The 22,196-nt window shown below is 41.6% G+C and overlaps 1 protein-coding gene across 1 annotated transcript in view; it reads right to left on the reverse strand.

Annotated features, from left to right (window-relative positions):
* Nucleotides 1–12,126: 12,126 nt before the first annotated feature.
* The window catches only part of MEDAG (mesenteric estrogen dependent adipogenesis), a 33,299-nt gene continuing 23,229 nt past the window's right edge, over nt 12,127–22,196 (reverse strand). The window contains exons 3-5 of the mRNA XM_069759008.1: nt 17,715–17,827; nt 16,320–16,611; nt 12,127–13,697 (exon numbers count right to left, since the gene is read on the reverse strand). Coding sequence (XP_069615109.1) covers nt 13,624–13,697; nt 16,320–16,611; nt 17,715–17,827 — 479 coding nt within the window. The 3' untranslated portion in view covers nt 12,127–13,623. The remainder of the gene's footprint in view (nt 13,698–16,319; nt 16,612–17,714; nt 17,828–22,196) is intronic.

The following is a 22,196-nucleotide window of genomic DNA, read 5'->3' on the forward strand; positions in this document are numbered from 1 at the left end:
CCCGTTATTTTTTACGAATTTTTTCAGTTCTATAAATCCATCCGCTTTGCTAGAACTGTAAGACGCTGCGTTTTTGATTGAAGCGAAAATACGCAACGTCCAAAATTCACCAAAAATTCTTCTTGGGTACACTGGGTTTTACACCAATTATGTTTTGTCCAAGCCAACGATCAGGAAGTATCAAAAACGCAGCAGCTTCATTTATAACATTGTAAAAAGAGACAAAAACTACAGTCAAAATAGCGATAAAAGCGCGTAAAAAAAGCGCAACATGCCTAATTTACATAATAGGTGCAGAAATGCTACAGAAAATCTGCAATATCAAAACGTAGTAAATGCTCATCTTTGGAACTCAAAGAAGCACTCTGATTAATATTTTTTTCTTTAACCCCTTAAAGACCAGAGGTATTTCAGTTCCGTTTTGCGTTTCTGTTTTTTGCTCCCCTTCTTCCATACGTTATTTTTATTTTTCCGTCAATATGGCCATGTGAGGGCTTGTTTTTTGCAGGACGAGTTGTACTTTTGAACGACACCATTGCTTTTTCCATGTCGTGTACTGGAAAACGGGAAAAAAAAATTCTAAGTGCGTTGAAATTGCAAAATCAGTGCAAATCCACAAAAGTTTTTTTTTCTTAATTTTACCATGTTCACTAAATGCTAAAACTGATCTGCCATTATGATTCGTCAGATCGTTACGAGTTCTTAGATCCCAAACATGTCTAGGTTCTTTTTAAGTGATGAAAAAAAAATCCAAAGTTTGTAAAAAAAAAAAAAAGTCGCCATTTTCCGATACCCGTAGCGTCTCCATTTTTCATGATCTTGGGTTGGGTGGGGGCTTATTTTTTGTGTGCCGAGCTGCCGTTTTTATTGATTCCATTTTGGGATAGGTACGGTGTTTTGATCGCCCGTTACTGCATTTAATTGCAATGTTGCAGCAACCAAAAAAATGTAATTCTGGCATTTTGATTTTTTTTCTCGCTACGCTGTTTACCGATCAGATTAATTGTTTTCATATATTGATAGATCGGACGATTCTGAAAACGACGATACCAAATATGTGTATTTTTTTATTATTATTGTTTTATTTTGAATGAGGCAATAGGAGGGTGATTTGAACTTTTTACATTGTTTTCATTTTTTAAATATTTTGAAAAACTTTTTTTTTTACTTTTTACTGATTTCAATAGTGTCTATGGGAGACTAGAAGCTGCAATCGGCTGATCGCTTGTGTCACACATAGCAGGTCTGCATTCGTGTTAGGCCAGTCTCACACGTCAGATAATTCCGGTACCGGAAAAATCGGTACCAGAATTATCCGTGTCCGTGTGTCCATGTGCTTACCTTGAACATCAGTGTGGCACACGTGCGGCAGCCGTGTGCCGCCCGTGTGCCGACTGGGTACCACACGGAGTGTGCAGGAGACAGCACTAGAGATAAGCGCTGTCCCCTGCATCTGGTGCTGAAGCCGCCATTCATATCTTCTCTCCAGCAGCGTTCGCTGAAGAGAAGATATGAAAAACCCTTTTTTTTTTTTTTTTTTTAGTGTTTAAAGGGAACCTGTCACCCCGAAAATTGCGGGTGAGGTAAGCCCACCGGCATCAGGGGCTTATTTACAGCATTCTGTAATGCTGTAGATAAGCCCCCGATGTAACCTGAAAGAGGAGAAAAAGACGTTATATTATACTCACCCAGGGGCGGTCCCGCTGCTGGTCAGGTCGGATGGGCGTCTCTGGTCCGCTGCGGCGCCTCCCATCTTCATTACAAGACATCCTCTTCTGATCTTCAGCCACGGCTCCGGCGCAGGCGTACTTTGCTCTGCCCTGTTGAGGGCAGAAGATAGTACTGCAGTGCGCGGGCGCTGGAAAGGTCAGAGGCCCGGCGCCTGCGCACTGCAGTACTTTGTCTGCCCTCAACAGGGCAGACAAAGTACGCCTGCTCCAGAGCCGTGGCTGAAGATCAGAAGAGGACGTCTTGTAATGAAGATGGGAGGCGCCGCAGCGGACCGGAGACGCCCGTTTGACCTGACCAGCAGCGGGACCGCCCCTGGGTGAGTATAATATAACGTCTTTTTCTCCTCTTTCAGGTAACATCGGGAGCTTATCTACAGCATTACAGAATGCTGTAGATAAGCCCCTGATGCCGGTGGGCTTACCTCACCCGTGAATTTCGGGGTGACAGGTTCCCTTTAAAATAAAGATCCCTGTCCCCTCCCCCCTCCCACCCCCTGTGCGCCCGCCCGCTGTTAATAAAATACTCACCCGGCTCCCTTGAAGTATCCTCTCCGCGTCGCACCTTCTCCAGTATGAGCGGCCACGTGGTGCCGCCCATTACAGTCATGAATATGCGGCTCCACCCCTATGGGAGGTGGAGCCACATATTCATGACTATAATTGGCGGCACCACGTGACCGCTCATACAGGAGAAGCTGGCGCTGAGAGGAAGCTGGGAGGGAGCTGGGTGAGTATTTTATTAACAGCGGGCGGGCGCACAGGGGGTGGGAGGGGACAGGGATCTTTATTTTAAACACGAAAAAAAAAAAAAGGGGTTTTCATAGCTCCTCTCCAGCGAACGCTGCTGGAGAGAAGATATGAATGGCGGCTTCAGCACCACGCTGGGGGGACAGCGCTTACAGTAGCGCTGTCTCCTGCATGGCTCATGGACTGCACACGGACAGCGTCCGTGTGCGGTACGTATTATACACTGACCCATTGACTTTAATGGGTCCATGTAATCCGTGCGCTCCCACGAACACTGACATGTCTCCGTGTTTTGCACACGGACACACGGTCCGTGAAAACACGCTGACATGTGCAGAGACACATTGATTTCAATGTATCTAGGTGAGTCAGTGTCTCCGGTACGTGAGGAAACTGACACCTCACGTACCGGAGCCACTGACGTATGAAACCGGCCTTATGTGTAACAAAAATGCTCATCTGTTATGCCCGGTGAATACCGGGCAGCGTCATGCCAACCCATCGGTGCCCCGCAATCATGTGACGGGGGTGCCGATGGGCGAAGCTAAGGTGCTCATCCAGTTTGCGCGAAGCTGACAGCCGGGGGTTGCAGCCCACAGCTGTGAGTTTTGTCTGGTTGGTTCAATAATAGGGGGAACCCACGTCAGGTTTTTCATTCATTTATTTCCGAACGATCGCAGCCGGCGGCTGTAGAATGCCCCCATCCTCTGCACCTACTATCACTGTTATTAGCGGCAGCAGGTGACAGATGATGGGGATAACAGTCCCAAAAGCCCCCACCTGCTGTCGTTCGGACTTTAATATAACGCCCATCATTCTCCTCTGCAGAGCATGACAGCCAGCTTCAGCACCAGCCACCCGGGAACAGGGAAAAGGCCTTAGAGGAAGAAGCAGTGCAGTGACCCTCATAGGACCGGGATCATTATGCCTGTTAAAGCTATACAAATATAGAACAAGACACTGTCGTAATAGAGGGAATTTGTGGATTTATTGCATGTCTGTATTGTATATTTCACACTGTAATTACTCTGCTTTGCATTATTCACTGTTATTATAGTTACCATAATTTCCGGCTACCCTGGAGAAATAAACCATTTTATTGGCTACTTCCGCCTTGTCCCTTTCTGAGCATTGCTCCGGGCACCTGCTTACACTAGTAGTGGACAACCCCTTTATTTAAGGGATTATCGAAGCTTATTGTAGCCAATAAGTGCGGCGGAAGATTGGAAGCTACAGTCACAGTGTCACCTGGGAATTGTGTCCTTTTCACAAATGGCTTTGTTCTCTGAAATCAAAGTTTGTTTGCAAAGTTGCTATGATGATGGAATTATAGTAATAATGATGATGACCTGAGAGAAGGAATTTCTCCCATGTTCAGTATAGACAGCCACACCCAGTGCATGACTAGCTTCACATTGCAGAGCCGTGTACTGGAATGTGTAGTGTAAACCAATAGGTCTAAGCCATAAGACAGCTCGTTTTTCTTGCTCTGATGAAAATACGTGCAAGCTAACCATCCACCAATAATCCCTAATAAAGTGGTCATGGAAAAGGAGAGGTAGTTCTATTAAGGATCAGTGTGTGTAATGGCACTACAGGGGCCGTGATGACATCATTGGCACAGTCAGTGAGATTCGTGTAGGCGATGATGTCACAATTGTAGGCTATATAGCCAGATCATTTGAATGCCGGGACAAACAGCTGCCGGATGACAGCAATGGTTGCACCCAGGAGAAGAGGGTGGAGGGGTGTCCTATGCAAAAAAAAAAATCCTCGTGAAAACTCTATGAAAAAAACTTTAAGCTCAAATTATTTTTTTTCAAGCATTTAAAAATGCTGAAAATTGTGGGAGTGAGAAAGCTGAGAAAGGGCATAGGCAATAGGACAAGTGAGGTAATGTGTACTCTGTTCTCTATAATTCTGCCACAAAGTTTAAGCAACATTCCATGTAGTCTATAGGAAATATTGTTTTCATGGGACTTATACCCATCTCCAGTACGAGGCGTGCCCCAACCTTCATTGTGCTTCATACAGGCAGAGAATTATTGTAAAGATGACATGGAAATAGCAGCTATTACTTATTCTTACATGGTCTATCTGATTGCAACAGGGAACAGCCATCCCACCAGGAGGGGCAGTGGTTGGGGTATTCTGAAGATTGGTGTGGGCTCCACATGCTTTAGTGTCTGGAGAGGAGTAAAGGGTTTCCAAGAACTTGGAAATTAATCAATGCTGTACTGATATTTGTAGGCAGACTCAGAATACTGCTCATTAAAGTGAACCTGTCATGTTCCAAAACGCTAACTGCCCATATGGTGTTCTTATGCAGGTGAATAGCTTTCTAAAGCTGTGCGGCTGCAGCACTGAGAGCCCCGCTGCCTGGAGGAAACAAACGTTATCTGTTTCAAAACCAGGCACTGCTCACCACCTCCCCAATACAATCCCAACAGTGAAACATGGTGGTGGCAGCATCATGTTATGGGGGTGTTTTTCAGCTGCAGGGAGAGGGCGACTGGTTGTCATTGAAGGAAACATGAATGCGGCCAAGTACAGAGACATCCTGGATGAATATCTCTTCCAAAGTGCTCTGGACCTCAGACTTGGCCGAAGATTCACTGAATACTTATGACCATGTGATATTTCAGTTTTTCTTTTTTCAGAAATTTGCAACAGTTACTACATATCTGTGTTTTTTTTCAGTCAAGATGGGGTGCAGAGTGTACATTAATGAGAAAAAAAAATGAACTTTTTTGAATTTACCAAATGGCTGCAATGAAACAAAGAGTGAAAAATGTAAAGGGGTCTGACTACTTTTCGTACCCACTGTAAACCCACGTCTCCAACTTCTAAGCTGCAGAAGGAGTCCGGCTTCCTGGATCGCGCCAGTTGGTCAGCTGTTCGGCTCCGCAGCTGCATGTGTCGAGGCTGTGTGACAGTCACAACACATGCATGGAGAGCCTATTTGTTGGATGGCAGTCAGATGCCGTCTGTATTATTTGAGTGCTGTCCATTTTTACTGTTTTAGCCTGGATTCATATGCCTTGCCTTGACAAACTGGTGGCAACGGTGAACTGTGTTCTCCCTGACAAATTGGTGACAGCAGTGAGATCTCTGCCACTCCCCCTGCTGTTATATTTGACAGTCTGCGAAATGGATGTATAGATTTGGCCTGATCGGTAAGAGAAGCATAGAAATCTATTTTTTTTTGTATACAAGAATAGATGCCGCCACTCTTTATACACTGAGCAGTGACTGAACCCGTGCCGGTGTCACCCTTAAGACTGGAAGCCAAATGCTGCCATGGAGTATAAAGTTAATTTCCTCTCAGCAGCAGGTTAATAGTGTTATTTTACATATTTTCCATTTAATTACTGTGGTTCTGAAGGCCAAAGGAGATCCACATGGTACTTGATGTGAGTCTTTATGTATTTCCTAACATAGGATGAATTGGTCCTATTTAGGCTGCCGGTATATAAAGTGGGCGCAGGGGATACACAGCTGGCATCTGCCACTTGTAACAGTTATCGGAGCTGATCTCCGATCTATGGGAGTAAGTAACCTATTAACCCCTTTCTGCCATCCGACGTACTATCCCGTCCAAGTGGCCTGGGACTGTCTGACCATGGACGGGATAGTACGTCATGGGCGATCAGCCGCGCTCACGGCACCCTGCACTAAGTGCCAGGAGCAGTCACGGGCCGCTCCTGGCACTTTAACCCCCGAAACATTGTGATCAAACACGATTGCAGCATTCCGGAGCCAGCAGAGGAGTTGACAGCCCCTCTGCCTTTGGATTGAAGACCCCGCGGCATGCTGCTTGGTCTCGATCGCTGCCATGGAGACCCTATGATGTCATGACTACATCCGGGTCTCCAGACCTGAGAGACTTCCTGTCAGGCGCAGTGATGACCAGGACATCTCTCAGGTCAGTGTAATAGAAGCTGCAGCGTTGACAGCTTCTAGAGCATGCACATCTGCATGCTATAGAAGCGATCAGCCTGCACAAAATGAGGGTCCCAAAGTGGGACAAAGTGTAACAGTTATAATGAAATTAAAACACATTTTTTAAATAATTGTAAAAATATTTTTTAAAAAAAAATCAATATTTATTTAATCACAAATAAATATTTGAATGAAAAAAGAAATCTAAACAATGAAAGTAGACATATTTGGTATCGCCGCATCCGTAATGACCCGACCTATAAAACTGTCCCACTAGTTAACCCCTTTTGCGAACCCCATATAAAAAAAAAACAGCAAGGCAAAAAACAATGCTTTATCATCATACCGCCGAACAAAAAGTGGAATAACACGCGATCAAAAAGACGGTATAAATAACCATGGTACCGCTGAAAACATCATCTTGTCCCGCAAAACACGAGCTGCCATAACGCATCATCAGCAGAAAAAATAAAAAAGTTATAGCTTTCAGAATAAAGCGATGCAAAAACAATTATTTTTTCTATAAAATTGTTTTTATTATATAAAAGCGCCAAAACATAAAAAATATAAATGAGGTATCAATGTAATCATACTGACCCGAAGAATAGAACTGCCTTATCAATTTTACCACACGCGGAACGGTGTAAACACCCCCCCCCCAAAAGAAATTCATGAATTGCTGGTTTTTGCTCATTCTGTCTCCCAAAAATAGTAATAAAAAGCGATCAAAAAATGTCATGTTCCTGAAAATGGTACCAATAAAAACGTCAACTCGTGCCGCAAAAAAATAGACCTTACATGACTCTGTGGGCTAAAATATGGAAAAATTACAGCTCTCAAAATGTGGTGATGCAAAAACTATTTTTTGCAATAAAAAAGCATCTTTTAGTGTGTGACAGCAGCCAAACATAAAGACCCGATATAAATAGTAATTCAAACCCCCCTTTATCAACCCCTCAGTTAGGGAAAAATAATAAAATAAAAAATGTATTTATTTACATTTTCCCATTAAGGTTAGCATTAGGGCTAAAGTTAGGGTTAGGGTTGGAGCTAAAGTTAAGGTTAGGGTTGGGGCTAAAGTTAGGGTTAGGTTGGGGTTAGGGTTGAGGCTAGAGTTGGGGTTTGGATTATGGTTAAGGTTGGTTTTAGGGTTAGGGTTGGGATTAGGGTTAGGGGTGTGTTGGGGTTAGGGTTGGCGTTAGAATTGAGGGTTTCCACTGTTTATGCACATCAGTGGCTCTCCAAGTGCGACATGGCATCCAATTTCAATTCCAGCCAATTCTGCGTTGAAAAAGTAAAACGGCGCTCCTTCCCTTTCCGAGCTCTGCCATGCGCCCAAACAGTGGTTTACCCCCACATATTAGGTATCAGCGTACTCAGGACAAATTGCACAACAACTTTTGGGGTCCACTTTCTCCTATTACCCTTGGGAAAATAAAAAATTAGGGGCAAAAAGATCATTTTTGTGGAAAAAATATGACTTTATTTTCATGGCTCTGCGTTATAAACTTCTGTGAACCACTTGGGGTTTCAAAGTGCTCACCACACATCTAGATAAGTTCCTTAGGGGGTCTAGATACCAAAATGGTGTCATTCTCATACTCAGGACAAATTGTACAACTTTTGGGGTCCAATTTCTCCTGTTACCCTTGGTAAAATAAAACAAATTGGATCTGAAGTAAATTTTTTGTGAAAAAAAGTTAAATGTTCTTTTTTTTTTAAAACATTCAAAAAATTCCTGTGAAGCACCTGAAGGGTTAATAAACTTCTTGAATGTGATTTTGAGCACCTTGAGGGGTGAAGCTTTTAGAATGTCACTTTTGAGCATTTTCTATCATATAGACCTCTCAAAGTGACTTCAAATGTGATGTGGTCCCTAAAAAAAATGGTGTTGTAAAAATGAGAAATCACTGGTCAACTTTTAACCCTTCCAAAATTGAGCTAATGTAAAGTAGACATGTGGGAAATGATACTTATTTAGTAGTATGTGTGCCATATCTCTGTGATTTAAGGGCATGAAAATTCAAAGTTAGAAAATTGTGACATTTTCGCCAAATTTCGTTTTTTTTTCACAAATAAACGCAAGTCATATGAACATATGAAATCAATTTTACCACTATCATGAAGTACAATATGTCACGAGAAAACAATGTCAGAATCACTGGGATCCGTTGAAGCGTTCCAGAGTTATAACCTCATAAAGGGACAGTGGTCAGAATTGTAAATATTGGCCCGGTCATTAACATGCAAACCACCCTTGGGGGTAAAGGGGTTAAATGCTGCTGTCAATCTGTGACAGAGGAATTTTATCGCACAAAATTACTGGCGTGCTATTTTTTGTGCATATCCTCCTGCCCGACATAATTGTGAGATGTCAAAGGACATGAGTTAGCTTCAAAAGAGCCTATCATGTTTCCTTATACACTGAAATAATGTGGTATTGCAGTGTATCAGTGTATCGAACTATCGATCAAATGACTGCAGGTTCAAATCCCTTAAAAAATAAAGTGAAAAAAAAAAATTATTAACCCCTTCTCTCCTTTAAAGAAGACTTTTCACCAAATTTTAAATGTTGGATTGGGCACACAATGTAATAGTGGAATAACACTTTTTTTTTTACCTCTCCATTATGTAGATATTATCAATCAAAGTGCTTGGCATCTAATGAGTTAACCTTAGTTAAGTCCAAGCGGGTGTTACTTTTCCCTTGGGATATACTACTACTTCTCCCTGTATGAGTTGCTATATGATAACACCTATCTGATAATATATCATGCGTATAGGTCAACATGAAAAATGGTCCTCTTTAACCCCTTACTGCCATTGGACAGGATAGTACGTCCAATGGCAGAACCCCTGCTTTGATGTGGACTCCGGCGGTGAACCAGCATCAAGGCCGGGATATGTCAGCTGTTTTGAACAGCTGACAGGTACCCGCAATACCGCAATAAGCGCGGGTGGACTCTGACAGCGGCATTTAACGCGCGTCTCCAGCCATCGGGCCGGAAATACGGCCACTGGTGACCCCCGTCATGTGATCAGGGGTCATCGGCACATCAGCATGACAACCAGAGGTCTCCCTCTATGGTTGTTGATGCCGGATTGCTATGAGCGCCACCCTGTGGTCGGCGCTCATAGCAATGCAGTAATTCTGCTACATAGAGGCGATCTGAGCATTGCCTCTATGTAGCAGAGCTAATCAAGTTGTGGCAGCTTTTAGTCTCCTATGGAGGCTATTGAAGCATGCCAAAACTTAAAGAAACATAATTTTAAAAATATAAAAAAATAAAAAAATTTAAACGTTTAAATCACCTCCCATTCGCCCCATTCAAAATTAAAAAAATTAAAAAAATCAAACCTACACATATTTGGTATCGCCGAGTTCAGAATCGCCCGATCTATCAATAAAAAAAAAGGATTAACCTGATCGGTAAACGGTGTAGAAAGAAAAAAAATCATAACACCAGAATTACGTTTTTTTGGTTGCCGCGACTTTACGTTAAAATGCAGTAACAGGCAATGAAAAGAACGTATCTGCACAAAAGCGGTATCATTAAAAACATCAGCCCGGCTCGCAAAAAATAAGCCCTCACCCAACCTGAGATCGCGAAAAATGTAGACGTTACATTTATCGGAAAATGGCGCTATTTATTTATTTTTAGCAAACTTTGGAATTTTTTTTCAACACTTAAATAAAACAAGACCCTAGACATGTTTGGTGTCTATGAACTCAAAATGACCTGGAAAATCATACTGGCAGGTCAGTTTTAGCATTTAGTGAAGCTAGTAAAAACACCAAGCAAAAAACAAGTGTGGGATTGCACTTTTTTTTTGCAATTTCACCGCACTTGGAACTTTTTTCCCGTTTTCGAGTACATGACATGGTAAAACCAATGATGTTGTTCAAAAGTACAACTCGTCCTGCAAAAAATAAGCCCTCACATGGCCATATTGATGGAAAAATAAAAAAAGTTATTGTTCTGGAAGAAGGGGAGCAAAACACGAAAAAGCAAAACCGTAAAAAGCTCCAGTCATGAAGGGGGTAAAAAGAAATTTTTTTTGCCACTGCACTTCACCAAAATATGAAACAAAAGTAATAAAAATGTTGCTTGCACCATAAAATGGTCTGAATAAAAATGTCAGTTTGCTAAACCAAAAACAAGCCGTCGCATATCTTTACAGTGGAACAGATTTTTAAATGTTTAAAAAACTCAGAAAATGGCCCAAAAAACATTATTTACAAATGTTAGAATTTTTTTCTTCACATTATTTAAAAACAAAAAAAAAGTTTATAAGTTTGGTGATTTTAAAATGAAAATAATAATACCGGTAATAATAGTAATATTGTTAAAGTATGGTGTGTTTCATATATAAATGTTGTCAGTTCTTCTGTGTACATATACATTAAGTAGGGTGCATGACCATATGAATAGTTGTCTTCACAGCTTGGAGTATGGGGTTAATGTTTTATGGTCTCTGTGTAGTAAGAAATTCCAGACAGTGGGTGCAGTTGTAAGAATTCTTGCAGCATGAGGATATGGGTCAGCTCAGTGGGTAAGAAGTAAAATGCAGAAGGTAACACAGTAATGACTAGAACAAGTGTTAAACGGAGAAAGGATTGGTAAAACTAAAATAAAATGGTCCTTAAAAAATGTAAAAGTCAGGCTATGGTTACACTGTAAGGGTATGTTTCCACGGTCAGGATTGCATCACGATTTGCTCTGGATGTGACACAGGTAAAATCTGCACCAAATCTAATGATTGTCTATGGTAAATTTAAATTTACGGCGCGGCGACGGTGCGTAAACAGACATGCTGCGTTCTGAAAAGACGCAGCCGCGTGTCCGTTTCCGCGGGTCTGCCGCATGCGTCTTTTAATGCATAGTGGAGACAGGATTTCATGAAATCCCCTCCACTATGCTGTAACATCTGGACGCTGAGTCTTTGACGCTGCAGCTCTACGCAGCGTCAAACACGCAGCGTTTCCTGACCGTGGAAACACACCCTTAGACATTTTTTTTCTTGGGTTTGATAAAGTCAGGAAAATAAATAGCACACCCTGCAGCAGAAATCCCTTTAAACTTTATCACAACTTGCACAGTGTTTTGCAAACTTTTGGTCTAGTGCTCTTCATTGGTTACTAATATTAATAATGATTATATGTGTGGATATATTTAAGATATCTAAAGAGTACATGATGTCCATCCAGGTGAAAGTAAAAGTATGGGATTATCTATGAAACTAATTACACAAATAAATACTTTAAAGGGTTCTCCTAATCTTCTTTCCCCTGGAGTGACTGCTCCCCATGAGTGTCATCACGACCATGCTGCTTGCCTGAGCCGTGCGCACCCAATGCGTCTACACGTCCAAAAGCACAGCACGACTGACACTGGCCAGGATTTGGAGGTAACAGAGTGCTCAGTTATTCCCGCCCAGCCTGAGTGCAGAGCTTACAAGCTCAGCAGGAACGAGCTTGTATGCACTGCCATGAGCGCCACAGTTATTGTTTGGCAATGAGCCGTAAACAATTAAAAAAAAAAAATTTGGAATATCGGGAGAACAGCATCAAATCTTTATGAAAAGTAGATTGAAAAGTTTGTTTTTACAAGCACTGTCCACATACCCATTTCTATCCTGACGGGAATAACCCTTTAAGGAGCTGTAGTGATTAAAAACATCAAATAACAATTTCAGTACACAAAGGGATTTTCATAAAACTGAATTTTAATACAAAATCTACATCTGTACATATAAAATAAAACAAAATAACATACCACCTTTACTAGATTAAGTCTAAAGATAAATGTCTGTAGTTCTGAGTTCATCCTGCTTTTAGGTCCACTAATCCCAAGCTATAAAATATTATATAGTAAAGCTATATGTACAAAAAGTCACTAATGGCATTTATAAACAATACATGTTTTAAGACTAAAGTCTTTGAGAACAGGGCTCCATAGTAAAATATGAAGAGGGCTGTGATGAAGGCCCAAAGTCAGCAGCATGTGAATATATATATATATATATATATATATATATACATACAGTATATATAATAACATATTCCAGCATTTATTTTAGTCTGATAGCATTATACATAATGCCAAAGAATGAGGTGCAGTCCCAAGACTTTTCCAAAATGACGATGAAGAATCTTGAAGCAAAAATGGATCATAGCTTCCCCTTCCCCGTCCCACCTACCACGCCCCATTGACATATTGAAATGTAGTTTGGGAGAAAAAAAAGATATTTAAAACAAATAAAAGCTTTTAGTAATGACATCAAAGGACACTAAATTCAGCAACCCTCAGCCTAAATACTTGTCCAAAGTGATAGGATATATCTACAATGCTTGATCTTACCAATAATACAGTAGATTAAGAAAAATATTCAGAACATCTAGTAATACGTAGAAGGTAATACAGGAAAGGGAAATTATCCAACGTAATAAAAATGTCAGAACTATACAATGCACCCACCTTCCGAAAAATAGAAAGTCCTTAACATAGTAAATGTAGAATATATGATCAGTGCATATTTACTAAAAAAAAGTTTTTAAAAATATTTTTATCAATAAATTCTGGAGATTTCAGTGACAGTCCACTATCATCAATGCAAAATACATTTTGTGATATTTTACTTCCCCACTGGGAGCGCTGTAGGGAAATGAAACACTTGCTATCAGGTTTCAGGTTCACCTTTCAGTTACAGCTCAGTGCTGGGGGTCTCAGCAGTCAGAGCCCTCAGTAATTAGCTTTCATTGAGGGACCCTTCCAGTAAGGAGAGTTAATATGAAGTAAAAAACCTTAATAAGTGTTTTAAGTAAAAGAAAACAAACATGGTTTATCTGGTTTTGAAAATCAAACAGCACAACAAAGTCTATCGAGGGGGGGGGTAAATGTTCACTTCAATAACTGGCACAGTTCTAAGATTCCGATGGTTCCTTTAGTCCGCGGAGGTCAGTGATGGTTTTGCATTGTAAAACGCTTGATAGTCTCAAATACGTTTGTCTTCCTCTACTTTGCCTATAATATAATCTTAATTCAAGAAAATCCATAACAACACAGCCCATGATTTTTTCCGTTAAGTAATGAAAAGCTTTAACCTCAGTATTAGCCATATTGTCCTCTATCTGTGCATTTACGTCTGTGTTTATCCAACTTGTTCTTTTATTCCGTTGTGCAAATTTTCCTTTGTTTAATCTTCACGAACTCAGCGGCAGAACTGGGGCAATATCATTGACCTCTTCTTGCGGAAAAGGATCTTCCGTGATCATATCTGAAAAAAATAGAATAAAAGTATTTTTAGCACTTAGACTAACTATCTAAAAAACAATAATGCTTTAGAAAGGCTCACCACTGTTTTTTAGGAGCTGAAATGTCCCATTTGAGATGGGTCAATAAAAGTACCTTCACTTTTTTAATTCTTTATGTGGAGTGCTACCTGCCTATCCATCCACCTGCATATCCATCCATCTGCCTATCCATCCACCTGCCTATCCATCCACCTGCCTATCCATCCATCTTCCTATCTAACCATCTGCCTACCAATCCACCTGCATATCCATCCACCTGCCTATCCATCCACCTGCCTATCCATCCATCTGCCTATCCATCCATCTGCCTATCCATCCATCTGCCTATCCATCCACCTGCCTATCCATCCATCTGCCTATCCATCCACCTGCCTATGAATCTGCCTGCCTATCCATCCACTTGCCTATCCATCCACCTGCCTATGAATCCGCCTGCCTATCCATCACCTGCCTATGAATCCGTCTGCCTATCCATCCACTTGCCTATCCATCCACCTGCCTATGAATCCGTCTTCCTATCCATCCACTTGCCTATCAATACACCTATAAACCTGCCTATCCTTCCACCTGCCTATCCATCCACCTGCCTATCAATCCACCTGCCTATCCATCCATCTACCTATCCATCCACTTGCCTATCCATCCAATTGCCTATCCATCCATTTGCCTATCAATCCATCTGCCTATCCATCCACCTGCCTATACATCCATCTGCCTATCAATCCATCTGCCTATCAATCCACCTGCCTATCCATCCAATTGCCTATTCAATCACCTGCCTATCCATCCACCTGCCTATCAATCTACCTGCCTATCAATCCACCTGCCTATCCATCCAATTGCCTATCCATCCATCTGCGTATCCATCCACCTGCCTATCCTTCCATCTGCCTATCCATCCACTTGCCTATCCATCCACCTGCCTATCCATCCATCTGCCTATCCAGCCACATGCCTATCCATCCACCTGCCTATTCATCCACATGCCTATCCATCCACCTGCCTATTCATCCACCTGCCTATCCATCCATCTGCCTATCCATCCACATGCCTATCCATCCACCTGCCTATCCAGCCACCTTTGAAGCAAGTACACAGGGTCCAACCCGCAGCATTTACTTATCATGTGCACATACCCTAAATCATATCAAGATCTATTAAAGAAATACGGTAACAATAATAAAAAAACACAACAATAGTTAAACCTGTATTTGTAACAACATATAAAGAATTTAATCAAATTAACAAATATCTCCCCATGCTGTATAGTGACCACCAACTTAATGAAAGTATTATTTATTCTCTGTTGAAAAATCTTCCACTCTTTCTCAACTCCTTTCCCCTAGTCTGACTATTCGAGAAACGCAGGGCAGAAAAACCTGGCTCACACCTACAGGTCTTCACAAATGCGGCATGGATAAATGCATCCCTTGCAAATATGCAAAGCAAACTAAAGAAGTAAATTTAATTACGGTACATTGGATAAGATACATCAATCACATTAGACAGTTTATAAACTGTGGTAACAGATTCATAGTATATTGTGTCCAATCTATAGATTGCAATGTTAGATATGTGGACTGCACTACCTGTAAGCTGAGACAAAGAATTAATGAGCATATTCCTGACTCCACAAACCCTGGGGCAATTAACCTTTCCAACCCTTCCAATGTCTCCAAACACTTTTTGTAGGAACACAATGGTAACTAAAAAGACTTTCAATTTTTTGGTTTGGAAAGAGTTAAACTTTCTACCAGAGGAGGAGATCGCAAAAGAGCCTTGCTGAATCCTGAAGAAGCTTTTTTGATTCTAATGCTGAACACTTCTTACACCCCCCCCCCCAATGGTTTAAACATAAACAAACAGACTTGATTCTACATTATTAGTAAGGGTATAATATAACCATGGTTTATATTCTCTTTTCTGTTTTTATTAGGTATATGGTTTTATTATAATATACAGTTGTGTTCAAAAGTTTACTTATCTCGGCAGAATTTGTGCTTTCTTGGCCTTTTCCCAGAGAATATGAATGATAACACCAAAGCTTTTTTTCCACTCATGGTTAGTAGTTGGGTGAAGCCATTTATTGTCAAACTACTGTGTTTTCTCTTTTTAAATTAACAGTAGTTTGATTTAACTCCGCCAACATACATTCAGCCAACAGCTCTGTCTCCCGACTCTCCAAATACCTGAATTTGAAATTGGTAGCAACTTATCTCCCCTGAGGACAAAAGTGTCGACCATTAAAATTCTAAATTCTCATGCTTTTCTATCTCGACATCAGAGGAGAGTCAGGAGGCCCCCATACAGATCAGTCGTCAGGTTCTGATGGTTTTCATCGAAAGTGTATGGGGACGTTAACAAAAAGATGGTTAAATATGTGATTTTTTTTTAACAAAGCTCCTAAATGGTAGTTATAGTATTCTCCTTATATCAAAGGTTGGCACAGAGATGGCTAAAGCTGCTCTACGTTGTAAAGGTCCCAACAAACATCTCCCAAATCTCAACTTCCTGGACCTGAATATTACGATCACCTGTAGTTTGAGAGTAAAATTTGACAGTCTGAAATTAATATTTATTCTTACCCATAGAGTATATACTGGGTCTTCGGTCATGGTCCAAACTGCTACCCATTCGGATTAATGGGTTGGTCATTTTGAACAGGAAAATTTTAACTCTTTCTTTCCTGCTATTGTTCGTACAGTGCAAGTTCAGAATCTTCCCATGCAAGTCACAATTTTTTTTGCTGAAACCAAACAAGTAGAAGAAATCCACAAAGACATCGAGCTTGAAAGTGAAAGAAAAATTCAGGTTGTCCTCTATCAGTTCGAAGTTTTGTCTCTGGAAGTATTCTCTCACATCCTTGTGAAAGGTAAACTAGTGAGAAGAAGAAGCATTATTAACAGACAAAATTCTATATGTAGTCATCAACAAAACCACTTCCTTCATTTATCTATTGGGGCTTGTTCAGACAAGAATATTATAGGTACGTCTGCTGTCCGTGTGAGCATGCGCACCCAATACACACAATGTGCCAGTGCACATGACCGATCACATGCAGAGGAGCACACGGAGCCAGTCACATCTGTAATTTGCCAACCTCCAGAATTTGGACTGAACGCTAAGGGCCTCAACATGCAATGTTTTCTCAAGGTTGTGTCCCTCAGAAGAAAGCTAATAACAAAGGTTGCTTCCATGGCAATTTTCTTGCATTTTTATTTTTTATTTTTTAACATTTAGCACTTGCCTTTTTTCAGCTGATTTGTTTTTAAGTCATAAAGAATAATCTATGCTAAGAAAATAGAAAAAACACCATACCCAGGAAATGCAAACAAAAAAGCACCACAAATCAAAATGCCTCTATGTAGTGTTTCCTATATATTTTACTATTTTATGTGTGTCTGAATTCTGGATCTTTTACCTAATGAAAAAAAAAAACTCCAAAAAGTAAGCAAAACACAATTAGCCAATTCATTATTGGATTTGTGCCTTTTTGTCTAGTTTTTGGTGGTTTTTGTCTATTTTTCATTTGTTACCTTATTCTGGTTTTAATTTGCACCCTTTTAAAGTTTATTTTGTAAATGCTCGCCTGATTTTCTTCAAGATTGTTGGAGGGATTTAGGCTTTTCATCAATTGCAACTTTTTAAAAAGTTACTACATTTATGTACAAATGTACTCCTGTTTCCCTCTGAATTGATTTTACGTACACCAGTTTAGTTCAAATTTTGCAACGTTTTAGTTGAACATTGAAATCTTGAGATAAAAGTTGCAAGACAGGTTAAAGATAAAATCAGTCATGAACAGCATGTGCTATTTTGAAGAATTTATCACAAAAAAAACAACGAATTACACATGACAAAAAAAGCAAAATGATGTAAAACCAAACAAACAAAAAAAACACAAATTATTAATCAGGCTCAATGTGGTATATTTAATAAGCTATGGTGCAGTAAACATTGGAATAAATTAAGTTTCTTACCTGTAATTGATAATTTTCTCCCATAACAGAGGATATAACATTGTTCAAACCATCCTCCACCCTGGCTTTGATCTGTGGATGTCGTGTATTTACAATGATGGCAAATGTTTTTGCTGAAAAAAAAATTTTTTTTTTAGACATATCTAAAAATGTCTGAAATCTAAAAATAAAATCAATATGGAGCTACATAAAAGGATTTGTGTCATGCGAACATTACCCTGTCCTGAGGGTATTCTGTCAGGACTCATGGATGTCGAAAAGGGGGTCTGCCATTTAGCCCTGGTGGAATGAGCTGGTTCACATGTTAAGTTTTCGGCTAATTATTTGAATGGCCACCATTTTATTATTACATTTTCGAGTCTGGCTAGAGGTGATTACCATGGTTTACGTAAGTCAGACCTTTGGTGAAGTCTAACCTGGGGTGAAGTTAGACTTCATTATATATAGGATCTTTTCATGAGATACAACCTTTAAATCTTCAGAGTAAAGGTTAGCTGTGTTGGACTTCTTGATAGGTTATAATCTTTGAAGTCAACCACTTGCTGGGCCTGAAGACAATGGACTAAAATACATAAGGCTGCCCTTCTAGTGGTCACTACGCAACAAAAACAGGTCTCAGAATGACAGAGGATGGGAGGAAGACATTTCCAAACTTACATTTTAGCCCTGTTATACCCTGTCCCAGAGATTACAATTTTACACATTCTTCCCACTACAACACTAGTAAGATCACTGGGTTCCTGATTCACTAAGGTGTTTTGGTCAGAATTCTGGTATAAAACACCCTATCAAGTTGCACACATTTTGAACAAGAAGATGTGCAAAAAAAATATGACTTTTGGCGTTTCCACGCCGGCATCAGCAAAATTCCCTAAAATGGACAGAGCTGGGGTACGATGGGTGTGGCTAAGCCTGTCTGTCTAAATTATGAAAGGTTATGCCACCAAAGCACCTTTCACCAGAAATGTACTCTAGTCCCTAACTGCACTACATTTCTGCCGGAGGCACTCGGCACTTGTCAGAGCACCTAATCATTAAAGGGACTCTGTCACCTGAATTTGGCGGGACTGGTTTTGGGTCATATGGGCGGAGTTTTCGGGTGTTTAATTCACCCTTTCCTTACTTGCTGGCTGCATGCTGGCTGCAATATTGGATTGAAGTTCATTCTCTGTCCTCCATAGTACACACATGCACAAAGCAATCTTGCCTTGTGCAGGCATGTACTATGGAGGACAGAGAATGATCTTCAATCCAATATTGCAGCCAGCATGCAGCCAGCGGGTAAGGAAAGGGTGAATCAAACACCCGAAAACTCCGCCCATATGACCCAAAACCAGTCCCGCCAAATTCAGGTGACAGGTTCCCTTTAAGTGAGGAATGCTTCTTAACAAATTGGGCGCATCTTACTCCTGCATGCCCCTTCATTAAGCTGTACAAAGCCGGTCTTAATGAATCAAGCCCTAGGTTCTCCTAAACGTGTTGCATTAAGGCTAAGTTCGCACAATGAAAATCTAGTCATTTGTTGATGCCATAGATTTTCTGCAGCATTTCTGCACCAATTCACTAAATTAGATTACTTCAGATGTTTCATTTTATTTTTGGGGGAATTATGGAAATGCAATAAGCACACATATACATTTTTTTATCTGCAAATTTCGAACCATCTAATTCAAGTGTATGAGGAAAATTCACAAATAAAAAGCACATTTAGAGAAATTGACATGTTGTAGATTTCAAAAGAGAACTGCAGGTCAGATTCCATAATGTAAAAAAAAATCTCGGGACGAGATCTGAATCTGAGCATGCGCCGCCCCCAGCGGCCATTTTTCCGGAAGCCACCGCATCGCAGCAATGGAGCTGCCGGGGCCTCCAGGCTTTGAGGAAATGCCGGAGGAGCCCCGACTCTGCACTAAGATACGCCGCCGCCACCACCCCACAGCACAGAGCCCCGATGCTGCACGAAGAGGAGCCGCCACCCCACAGAACAGCACCCACGCGGCACAAAGAGGAGCAGCCGCCGCTCCCCGGCACAGAAACCCCACGCTGCAGCTACAATGAGGTAATGGGGGATACTCCACTCACACTTTCCTGTGAGACGCCCCCTCTTCGTCATCGGGACCACTCCCACCCCAAAAAAGGCACATTAGTCACCGGCCCTATAGGACGACACGTCATATAAGAAGACCCCCAACTTTTAAGAAGATTTTATATTTTAACTGGAAAGGTTGGGGGGTCGTCTTATACGCCCAGTTGTCTTATACGCCGGAAAATACGGTAACTGGTTTTAATTTATAAAAAAAAATGTGTTTGAGATGTTCTCTTCAGAAATGGTCCACACCCTGACAGCTGAAGATTAATCATGACTAGTGTTGAGCGATACCTTCCGATATCGGAAAGTATCGGTATCGGATAGGATCGGCCGATATTCAAAAAATATCGGATATTGCCGATACCGATACCCGATCCCAATGCAAGTCAATGGGACCAAAATATCGGAATTAAAATAAACCCTTTCTTGCCTTGTAGGTTCATTCTACATGAAGGAAAACAACTAAGAATAATGCCGGATGTATTTGGGGAGGTGGCGGAGACATTAAAGTCATAGAGGTTTATCCCAATCAAATAGAATAGCATGTTTTTTGTTTTTTTTTAAGACGTTCGGAGTGACAAAGATATTGACTATGTAAATTTTTTTTTTTATTTTGTCAGATATTGATGTTTCACTATTCCACGCCCTTCCCCTTCTTTTTTTTCTTTTTTTTTTTTCTTTTCCCACACTTTCATCTTCATCATCATCAGCATCTTTGACATCAACTTCTTCTTCACCTTATTCATCTTCTTCTTCATCCTTTACCTTTTTTTTTTTTTTGATTACATTCTTCATATTCATTTTATTCAACTATTATTATTCTTCCTATTCTACATATTCTTTTTATTCTACTGTTATTATTCTTCCTATTCTACTTCTTCATCATATTCTCATTTGTGACAGGCATTCCCATAGTTGTTATCTATAAAAGTTGGAAGATTACACCTTCCGTTCTGCCAGTCATAAAAGTTACATTTGTCCGCGTTCAGTTTGGCCTGCAGCATCAGGCTTTATCCAGGGGCACCACGAGGAGGAACGGACTCACCCCCATACACTGCTTAGTCTTCTTCTGCATATAATTTAGATAATATCTTTTGCTCTGATATTAAGTCTTATGCTTAATGCTCTTCTGCTCTTTGTTCTGCAGCCTCTTGTTCTTCTGCTTCTCGGTCTTCCATGTCGTCGTCTCCAGGGTCGTCGTCTCCAGTGTCGTCATCTCCGCCGTCGTCGTCTCAGCCGTCGTCGTCTCCGCCGTCGTCATCGGGGTGGTCTTCCGGGTCGTCGTCGTCGTCATCGGGGTGGTCTTCCGGGTCGTCGACTTTAGGGTCTTCAACTTGGAAATGTAGCAGAAGGTACAAGAAGGCTGAGAAAATGCCAAGAACCTGATGATGGAACTGGAACTCGGATGGCTACCCGAAGGTTCAAGAGCCTATGGAACTACCGAGGACCAGCTGACGTTACTGGAACCCGGTTACTAAGCAGGAGGTACCCGTGCTAAAAAGCACTACCAAGGACCGCCTGACGTTGGCGGAACTCGGATACCCAGAAGGAGGCACCTAAGCCAAAGGCTCTGCCCGGAACCAGCTGACGGTACTGGAACCAGGATGGGGAGCAGAAGGTACAAAAGCAGACACTGCCGAGAACCAGCTGACGGTACTGGAACCCGGATGGATAGCCGAAGGTCCAAGAACCAATGGAACTACCGAGGACCAGCTGACGTTACTGGAACCCGGTTACTAAGCAGGAGGTACCCGAAAGCACTACCAAGGACCACCTGACGTTGGTGGAACTTGGATACCCAGAAGGAGGCACCTAAGCCAAAGGCTCTGCCCGGAACCAGCTGACGGTACTGGAACCAGGATGGGGAGCAGAAGGTACAAGAGCAAAAGACACTGCCGAGAACCAGCTGACGGTGCTGGAACCAGGTGGTGGACCTGAAGGTCCACAGGAGAGGAGAGAAAAGCTAGGCCGCGAGGCAGCCGCAGTTACCGAACCCCAACAGTCTTACAGGGGGAGCTGGGCCTACTGGCACTACAGAACCAGCCTTGACTACCAGTTCACGCAGCCCACATAGGAAGCTCCTAAACTGGAGGCACCCTGGAGTTGGCTAACCCGACCGCAACATGACGGGGCAAGCATAGGCGTCTCAGCGAGTTTGACACAACCCGGAAACAGCTGACGGTGCTGAAACAAGGTTTGGCACGAGGGAGTACCTGTGACAAAAACACTGCGAGAACCAGCTGGCGGTGCTGGAACCCAGATGCGTTGCCCCAGTGTGCAAGAGCCAATGGCACGACCAAGGACCAGCTGACGGTGCTGGAACCCGGTTACTAAGCTGTAGGTACCCGCGCTTAAAAGCACTACCAAGGACCGCCTGACGTTGGCGGAACTCG

The sequence above is a fragment of the Ranitomeya imitator genome, chromosome 3 (genome assembly GCF_032444005.1).
Source record: "Ranitomeya imitator isolate aRanImi1 chromosome 3, aRanImi1.pri, whole genome shotgun sequence".
Lineage (NCBI taxonomy): Eukaryota > Metazoa > Chordata > Amphibia > Anura > Dendrobatidae > Ranitomeya > Ranitomeya imitator.